The 10,343-nt window shown below is 38.2% G+C and overlaps 1 protein-coding gene across 1 annotated transcript in view; it reads left to right on the forward strand.

The window, feature by feature from the left end:
• The window catches only part of LOC149147309 (glutamate receptor 3.4-like), a 36,010-nt gene extending 25,942 nt beyond the window's left edge, over window positions 1–10,068 (forward strand). The window contains exon 6 of the mRNA XM_089441790.1: window positions 9,667–10,068. Coding sequence (XP_089297916.1) covers window positions 9,667–10,068 — 402 coding nt within the window. The remainder of the gene's footprint in view (window positions 1–9,666) is intronic.
• The last annotated feature ends 275 nt before the right edge of the window (window positions 10,069–10,343 follow it).

The raw sequence follows: 10,343 nt of genomic DNA on the forward strand, positions 1-10,343 counted from the left end.
AAAGGCCCTGAGCGCTCAGTCGCATGGGAAGCCGGGAAACCGTGGGGAAAGCGCTAAGGCGAAAGGCGAGACCTACGCTCCAAAACCAGCGGTATATCAGGGGCATCCTTGGGCGGTAAGCAGATTTGGCTGAAAGTGAGAGATTCCATTCAGCACACGACACGTGTCCAGTGGATGAGAGAGAAAATCGCCTCTCATCGCGTGCTAACAGTTGAGCAAGTCAACTGTGCAAAATGAGTGAATGTCATAGGATCTGGGGGCTCCAGATCTGACGGTGGAGATTGCTCCCAATGGAGGAACCAGATTTGATAGGGGATTAAGCAGCAGCATAGAGAAGTTTGACGTTTGATTTGACCACTGAGTTGGTGGATGAATCATTCCACAGAGTAAACGAAAAACCGATCCGTCGAGGAAAGAGCTGGCGCAGTTCATGAGAAGACAAGTGGCCACCTCCCTGTGAGACATTCGCAATGACACAGAGGCAGGGAACTCCAAACAAACAGCAGCAGGCGAACCGAAGGGGTGGAAGAGGAAGCGAGCAGTCATGAGATAGAATGGCTTTAAGCCATGAACAAATAGAGAGCAGAACAGAGAGAGAGAGAGAGAGAGAGAGAGAGAGAGAGAGAGAGAGAGAGAGAGAGAGAGAGAGAGAGAGAGAGAGAGAGAGAGAGAGAGAGGGAATTGTAAGGAAGAAAAGATAGTAAAGTAAGAAGCAGAAAACAGAGAGCCGAGCTGACCATAGGTAGCATCAAGCAGACAAAAAGCTTGAGAAGTTCAAGCAATCCCTAAGAGGATCTATCAGGAATTGAGCACCACGTTGGGTTCCTCCCATTAAAGACCAGAGAGTTCAAGACTTGGAAAGGAAAAGAGTCTGCACTCCAGTGACTTGGGAATCCAAGAACCACCCTACCAAGCATTATCTATTTTAGGAGACTCAAAATTGAGCTCCTCATTCTAAATCTCTGCTTTAAAGACACAATAAAAGAAGGCCACCACTGAAAGCTAGACTGGAGATGTAGCCTTGGAGAATAGGGTGAACTCCTTATTAATTGTTGTGTTCTTGCATTTGCTTACTGTGTTTTCCTTACTGTTTTCTATTTTCCAGTGTTTGTATATTTTGCAATCTGATCGATCTGTTGCCTAAAATAACATAGACACACACCAGCACATGAGTCTATAATACCTTCATTCATTAATAAATTAACTGAGGTCACTCAAGAGTGATTTTCAGATCATTGAATGATTTGGAAAATAAAAAAATGATTCTGATGCACATAGGAGCATCGAACATAACCTAGAAGTATTGGTTCAATTGGGAGAAACAAATGTTGGCACCAATGTTGCCTTACTCGAAACAGTTCAGTAGTTAAGAACAGAAATGCAGAACCTGTGAGCAGACAATGAGAGACACCATTTGGAACAAGAGAAAATTATGAAAAGTTTATGAAATAGACAGAACCAGAGAAATCTAGACCCTAGTCAAGGAGAAGAAAATGGAACAGAAACATGCAGACAACAAGAACAACATCAAGAATCAAAAGGGGGAAAACTGGTAACGAGGAGGAATCAGATAATGGTTCCAACAAAAAGCGATTAAAAAGACAGAAAATAGAATTTCAGGGAGAATTCAAGAAGATCAAGCCACGAAACTATAACAGTGAAACAGAGGAAGTAGCAGAGGAATGGCTTATTAACATGAACAAATATTTTTCAAATATATGAATATGATGAAAATTTGAGAGAAAGGCTAGAAATTTATTAGTTGCAAGGCAAGGCCACCCTATGGTGGGAGGAGATTAAAATAGTCAAAGAGATCAATGAACAAGAGGTTACCTGGGAGCAATTCCAAAAGCATTTTAAGGATAGATATCTGACGGAGCGATTCTATGACGACAAAGCAAAAGAGTTTCATGATTTAAAACTAGGGCAGCAAATGATGGATGAATTTATAACAAAATTCACATCACTACTAAGATACATCCCTTATATCCGAGAAGAAAATGCTAAAGTCCAACGTTTTGTTAGCAGACTACCTGCTTTCATGAAGGAAAGACTGGAATTTGACAATCTGAAAATAATGGATGAAGCAGTCCGAAAAGCTCGAATCTGCTATCAGCAAATGAGACAGAAAGGTGAAGTGCAAACGAGTTGGCCAAGTAAGAAGGGACATAAAAACTTTACAAATAACAAGAATATGAGAAACCCAAGAACCAGATTCTCAGGACGTAAAGCACCAAATGGACCTGTTAATCGAAATCAACAAAAGTACAAACCTCCGAGTGATGTAAGACAAAGTGAGGCATCAAGTAAATTGGAAACCAGTCAGGTGCCCCAACCACCGTTATAGTGTTGGGGTTGCGGGGAACCCCATTACTACAAGAACTATCCTCATAGAGGGAGAGCGGAACCTGTTGCAAATATTCATGAAGCTTCTACTGTGGGTGATGTAGCACGAAATGTACCTTGAATCAATGCAGCATTGGAAGATCGTCAGGCAGATTATCAACCTTCAATGGTGGAGCTTGAAGGTAAAATATTCAATCATCCTATTTCCATTTTAATAGATCTAGGTGCTAGTTTGAGCTATGTTAGTCCTAGAATAGTAGATGAATGTCATCTAAAAAGTTCAAAATTTAAGAACCCTTGGTTGGTTCAATTAGCTACCGGTGCAAAGAGAAAAGTCTGTGCAAAAGTAGAAGGTTGTGAAATAAAATTAGCAGAACAGAAAATTAGCATAGATTTAAATATATTACCGTTAGGCTCCTACGATGTCTTGATAGGCATGGACTGGCTGGAGCGACAGTGGGCCTTAGTAAACTGTAAGGATAAGACCATTAATTTTCTATCTAAAAATGGTGCTAGGGTAGAGGTTCAGGGGGTTAAGAGAGAAGTGAAGTTGCGATCTGTTACAACCCATCAACTGGCTAGATGTATGCGTAAGGGCTGTCAGATCTATGCAGTTCAAGTGGGATTTACAAACCCCAAATACAAGGTGTCAGCTCTAGAGGAAATTCCTGCAGTATAAGAATTTAAGGATGTATTTTCAGAAGATATTCCCGGATTACTACCCAAGAGAAGTCTTGACTTTACCATAGCACTAGTCCCTGGAGCGGCCCTAATATCCAAGGCACCATATAGAATGAGTATTCCTGAGCTAACTGAATTAAAAATCTAGCTGCAAGAGCTACTGGATAAAGGATATATCTGACCCAGTGTATCTCCTTGGGGAGCTCCAGTTCTGTTTGTAAGAAAGAAGGATGGTACGTTGTGGCTGTGTATAGATTTCAGACAATTGAACAAGTTGACCGTGAAAAATAAATACCCCTTACCTTGGATCGATGACCTCTTCGATCAGGTTAAGGGAGTAGCGGTGTTTTCAAAGATTGATTTAAGATCTGGATATCACCAAATTCGGATTAAAGACAAAGATATCTTCAAGACTACTTTTAGAACTCGCTATGGCCAGTATGAGTTTGCAGTCTTGCCATTTCGTCTTACTAATGCCCCAACAACCTTCATGAGCATGATGAATGGGGTTTTCCATTCTTATATGGATAAATTCGTTCTTATATTCATTGTCGACATTCTCATATACTCTAGAAGCATCGATGAGCATAAAGAGCACCTTCGCATAGTACTGCAAACCTTAAGGGAAAATTAGCTTTATGCTAAATTTAGCAAGTGTGATTTCTATAAAGATCATATTCAGTACCTAGGACACATCATATCTTCTAAGGGTATAGCGGTCGATCCAGAGAAAATAAAAACCATTATGAATTGGCCTATTCCAGCCAATGTGATGGATGTACGCTCATTTATGGGACTTGCTGGTTATTATAGAAGATTTATAAGGGGATTCTCCAAGGTTGCATATCCAATTACTTCCCTACAAAAGAAAGGGACAACCTTCAAATGGTCAAAAGACTATCAAGAAAGTTTTGATAGGTTGAAACAAGTGCTCACAATAGCTCCAGTGTTAAAAATTGCAGATACCGAAGAGGATTTTTATAGTTTGCACAGACGCATGCAAGGAGGGTGTGGGTGGCGTTTTAATGTAGAATAACATGGTCATCGCTTACGGATCCCGTAAACTCAAGGAGCATGAACAGAAATATTCTACTCACGATATGGAGTTAACTGCAGTAGTGCACGCCTTAAAAGTATGGCGGCACTATTTATTGGGGAAAAGATTTTTGCTTAAAACAAACCACAGTAGCTTAACCAGTTTCTTTAATTAGCCTACCTTAAACATACGCCAAGCTCGATGGATTGTATTTTTAAGTGAATTTGACTTTGAAATTAAACACTTGAAGGGAAGAGAGAATAGGGTGGCAGATGTGTTAAGTAGAAAGTTACACCACCTCTACGAAATCTCGTTTAGTCAAAATGAACTTAATTTTGTGGATCAATTAAAGGAGGTAGCCTAGAAGGGCCCTGAATATAGTTATCTATGGCAACAAGTAAAATCTGTGCAAGCTTTGGCAAAGCAAGGGGAGTATAGTATTAACTCTAAAAATTTATTATTATTCAGAAACCATATTTACGTACCTAACCAACTGTCTCTGAAACAAAGTATGTTAGATGAATTTCATAGAAGCCCCTATGTTGCTCACCTGGGCTATCAAAAATTTTTGACGGCTGTCAGGAAAGCCTACTACTAGCCTGGAATGAAGAAAGATATTGCTGAGTATCTAGTTAAATGTCTAGGGTGTTAGAAAGTTAAGACAGAACACCAGCACCCTGCTGGATTATTATAGCCGCTACCTGTTCTAGAATGGAAATGGGATACTATAACTTTAGATTTTATAACGGGATTTCCGCAGTCTAAAAGGCAGAATGACTCAATTATGGTATTAGTTGATAAGATGAGCAAGATAGCTCATTTCATACCTGTCAATCCACGTATCAAATATCCCAAATAGCTGATATATTCATGAGGGAAATTTTTAGGCTACATGGTATGCTGAAAGTCATAATATCTGAGAGGGATGTTAAGTTCACTTCTGTCTTTTGGAAAGCACTGTTCATCGGGTTAGGTACACAAGTCCACTTCAGCACTGCATACCACCCCCAGACTGATGGACAAATTGAGTGGGTGAATCAAGTGGTAGAGGATATGTTGCACATGTATGTGATACAGAAACAAGGTAGATGGGAAGAATATCTACATCTAGTAGAATTCACGTACAATAACAGTTATCATGAGTCACTTAAGATGAGTCCTTTTGAAGTACTTTATGGAAGGAAATGCACCATACTTGCAAACTGGAATACTTCAGAGGATAAAGCGATATTAGGACCAGATATGTTGGAGGAAATGGATAAAACTGTGAAGAGGGTTTAGCAAAATTTGAAAGCTGCCAAAGACCAGCAGAAAATGTATGCTGACAAAAAGAGAACTTACCGAGAATTTCAGGTGGGAAATCATGTGTATGTGCGGATTAAACCAAAGAGGAGTACGTTGAAGTGGGGGAAGTGCGCTAAGTTGGCCCCTCGGTTCTGTGGCCCATTCCAAATTTTGGATAGAATCGGGCTAGTGGCCTACCAACTAGCCCTCCCTAGCTACATTAGGGTCCATAATGTGTTCGATGTTTCCCTTTTAAAGAACTATGTATATGACCCCAGACATATCATAAATTAGCAAGAGCTTCAGGTAAAAGATACTATATATAAATACATGAATGTACATAAGTGAGTTATATATATATATATATATATATATATATATATATATATATATATATATATATATATATATATATATATATACATATACATAAATAGGTATGCATAACTCAGAAATTACTTACTTTAGAGTGTGGTTATTATGTACACATCAATTATATAACAATGATATTTGTGACCAGTCGAACCCTTGCAAATACTTAATCGGAGAGAAGTAACATTGCGGAAACGAGCTATCATCCAGGTTAAAGTGTAGCGGAAGCACTTCAACCCAGAGGAAGCCACTTGGGAAGATAAAATTTTTATGTAGGAGGCATATCCAGAATTATTTGGGAAATAGCTAGAAAGATGAACACCGAGGACGATGTTCCACTAAGAGGGGGAAGATGTGACATCCCAGAACTTCAAGTTACTTTTACTTGTATCTTTTTACTTTACAATAAGGAAATGAACTCTTGTTTTTACTTTTGGAAATGGACATTAAATAGATTCAGTAAAAATAATAGTTTTATTAAATAAATAAATAATTATGGTAGATATGGTATTCTATGGGAATTCTAAAAGAATCACTGATGAACCTTAGTAACTCTTTTTCACCCAGCGGTTATTAGTTATCAGTTATTAGTTAAAGAAATAGTTACCCTCCCTCTACTCTTCCTTTACAAAAAGGAAGAGAGAAAGAGGAGGGGGGGGCTTTTATTTCTGAAGAAAATTCCTTGAGCTGAAGGAGGATTCAATGGGAATAAGTTTTGAAAACAAAAATACTTCCCTGGAGGGAGTAGGAGTGATTGTTAGCTGGACTTGGAGTCTTGAGGCCAAGAAGCAGAAATTGCTACATGTGAATAACTAATTGATTGGGTGAAAGAGGAGCTTGGGGGGAGAACCCTAGACGTGATTGTCAAGTTCTCATAGGGAGGGTGGAAAAAGGTTCATTGATTACATATTGGTCTCGCCATGGTAGATAAGTACAATCTGGGCAAGTATATCTTGTTTAAATAATGTGTAAAAGCTTAGGATATAGGTATTTTGGAGTTGGATTTATACTGTTTTGTTTAATCCTGCATCAAATTGAAAAAGTAGTGCTAAAATTTAGGGGTATATTAACTTAAATGAAAGTTAAATTAGATGCAAGTTAATTAAAAAAATGTGCAGATAACAAACTATTGAAAACATGCATGTTATAGTACAAATAGAACAAATGCACAGGATCTATATCTTCAACTTGAATGCATTAAATTTGTAAGCTAAATTTACAATCTGGGTAAGACTCTGCAACCAAACCCGAGCATAGAATGATTCTAAGAAAAGAGAAACAAACTTGAACATATAACAGAATGCCTAGAGTTAGCCAAGCATCACTAAAAAGAGCAAAACTAAACGAATCGAGGTGGGTATTCCTACTTATGTTATGGAAGAAAGAATACACGAAATTACATTTAGATTTGTGTGATATGGCCAGGAACTTACCAAACTTGTTTATGTGACTGCAATTATAACCATGACAGATAACCTAGTGTAACAAAACCTTAAGAACGAGTTACGTTAACAAATACCCATGCAAGAGGTAAGTGTGTATTTACAGTAGTTATACTTTTGGAATTTAATTGATGGACCTCTGGCGAGGAATCATAATAGTAAGCGGAAATTCATTACCATAATTTGTTCCAACGTGATAAGAGATTTAAAAAAAACACAGTGCTTTATACAGAAATGGGAGATTCAGGGAAACAGGGTTTCCTTGTAAAAAGAATAACATTATTCTAGTGGTCTTGGTCCTTAGATTTGTTTTGAGGGAAACCTAAGAGGACGCCCTGGAACGACATTCTGAGGACAACATAAACTAAAGATTCACCAATCCACAAACTAATTTCAGAGAGAAAACTCAGCGATAAAAGGAACTTGAATAGAAGCATAACAGAATTCTTCGTTGTATTAATAGAAAGACTTTACAAAACTGTTAACAACAATGGTTCGCTTAAAATGTTTACAAAATAGAACTCAGGGATACAATTACATTTGTGTGCCATGTAATCCCAAGAAAAGGGAGCCGTCACCATTCAGAACACAGAGGCCGTGTATAGCACAGTTCATAATTTAATCAGAAACCAAATGGGAAAACTCGTTCAGAGCAAAACCCTCATTCGAGCTAAGAGGAGCTAGCAACAATCAAGGAAAACAAAACCCGCATACCCGGAGGCCCTGTGCTAGTTGGCACATGACTGTGAGTAGGTCTGGATGCACACCCATTTTCCATTTGGGCGCACCCTACACCAAAATCTTGGGGTTAATACCCTTTTACAGTCATCTAACCACCAAAAGCTGTGTAAATAAGACCTGCACCATTAATGCATGCAAAACCCTCAGTACTTACCCAGGACCACGAAGGTGAAGCAAGAGCATATCACCAACAGAGACTCCAGATACCATATTAGAGGTGGTACCTGTAGGAATCGAAACATCATTAGAGGGACACCATAATAGGACTAAATACGCAGTGAAAACAGGACTAAATGTAGAAACCATGAACCAAATTCAAACTCATATTTCAAACTGTTAACTGGGTCTTACCTGATTCAAGTGGCAGCATACAACTTCAATACAAGCTTGTCCGTAGGTAGGTATGTATGGTGAACCTTCTTCCTTACACAACAGGTAGATTTCGATGAGTTGTAGAGGAAAGTCGCAGAAGGAACCAAAGCGCAACCCCCAGAGCCATGCCCAGCAAATGAACAAGGAAACCACCTGTACGCTGAGTTGAAAGGGTTTACCCTCAAAGCGTGACACAGCCTTGAATCATCGCTAATCTCGCGTTGTGCGCCAGACCACAAATGGTAGGCGATTAGGATGAGTTCTCGTAGTTGGCATCCATCCAACCAAGGGCCTCCTGGATGGGCCAGGGAAAGTCAACATAAGCTATGATGTGAGATATGGAGAATCGCTCGCATTAATCAAAGGAGTACATACCATTGGGTCAAATTTAATAAATATTTAATAACCATATGTTCACAGTAGTTAATAAATGTTAATACAAATTACAACGAAGTTTGGATATGTAGATTCCAAGTGTTATTGCATTGCAATAGGGTAACAATAGTTTAGGATTTTTATTAAAACTTTGTATTTTAGTTATATTACTTATAACGATGTGTTTTATGGTTAGGGGTGTTACATTTAGATAAATATTAAAAATTATATTTACAATTAATATTAAAATTTTTTACTATCGATATATTTTCTAATTATATTCTAATTATAATTTCCGAAAATATAATTTTGACATATGATTATTAAACTAGTCGAAAGGTTGACATTGCTTTCCATTCAAACAATTTTGATAATAGACAACTGCCCTCTGCAATTCCGAAAAAAATACTCAGTATGTTGGTCAATGATTGATAATCTGCTAATTTCCACAAAAATAGGACACTCGGAACATTAATTTTGATTACAAGCGTTTATGGATTTATTTGTAAACCCCTTACAACGGTAGTTGGACTTCAGCTCAGGTGAACTCTACCAATGGAATGCGTTGGGTTGGTCTCTTTTGTGGCCTCCATTGTGTTTACAATGTGCCTGCATACATTTTTTAAGAATGCAAATGCACTACAAAATCACAGCTAACCATCTTCGATGAGTTCTCTAGCCACAAGAATATTAAAAGTGCGTGTGCCTTGGAAGAAGGCATTCATGGAATTTGTGTCAGTAGAAAAGAACAGGACAAAATTTATCATTGGGGGATTTTGCATGAAGGTGTTTGAAGTTTCCATTAAAACACTCAATTATTCTATCCATTAAATACCATATTGCGATTTTATTGGCTTCAATAGTATTATTGACCAAATTTTGCTTAAGGTATACGTGTTGTTTGTGTGCAGACGCCTAAATTGTTGTCATTCTTTTACGGCACTATCAATAGGAGCAAGCATGGATCCAAACATGCTCATATCTTTCATGCTTTCTTTATTTATTTTCGTTGTTCAGAATCTGGATGCAGTGGTAGGAGACTTCACCATCACATCAAAACGTTCTCGAGAATTATTGTTTGCACAAACTTTCTTAGATTCTGGTTTAGTGGCAGTTGTTCCATTGAAACATCAGGATACCAATAGTTTTGGCTGGGTTTTTACGAAACCTTTCACCACTGGAATGTGGCTACTAATAGCGGGGTTCTCCATCTCTGGAGGGATGATGATCTATGTTTTGGAGCACAGAAACATTCGACGCTTTGATGGCCCAACTGCTCCTGAAGGTTCACCAGGGCACAACGGTGGAGGCTTTATTTCCAGCGACGACTATGGTGGAAGCTTGGAACAGATGAATAAAATTTTAAGTCTGAGGAGAACAAAATCGTTCGCTAATGCCATGTCATTTGTTGCAATTTGAATCACACTTGACCCTCCTACAATATCGGTCATCTTGGATTAATAAAAATAGTAGAACAAAATCGTTCGCTAATGCTATGGCATTTGTTGCAATTTGAATCACACTTGACCTTCCCACAATATCGGCCATCTTAGATTAATAAAATTAGTAGATGATTTAAGTTTTTAGTTAGAATCGAACCCAGGGGTTAAATTTGATGGGTGACTCTAGTTTTTACGGAATTTTTTTATGACGCCTTTACTTTTAAACTGCTCATCATGTGACTTTTAATATTT

This window comes from Pinus tabuliformis, chromosome 9 (assembly GCF_031772625.1).
Source record: "Pinus tabuliformis cultivar Carrire ecotype Pingquan chromosome 9, CPIR1, whole genome shotgun sequence".
NCBI lineage: Eukaryota > Viridiplantae > Streptophyta > Pinopsida > Pinales > Pinaceae > Pinus > Pinus tabuliformis.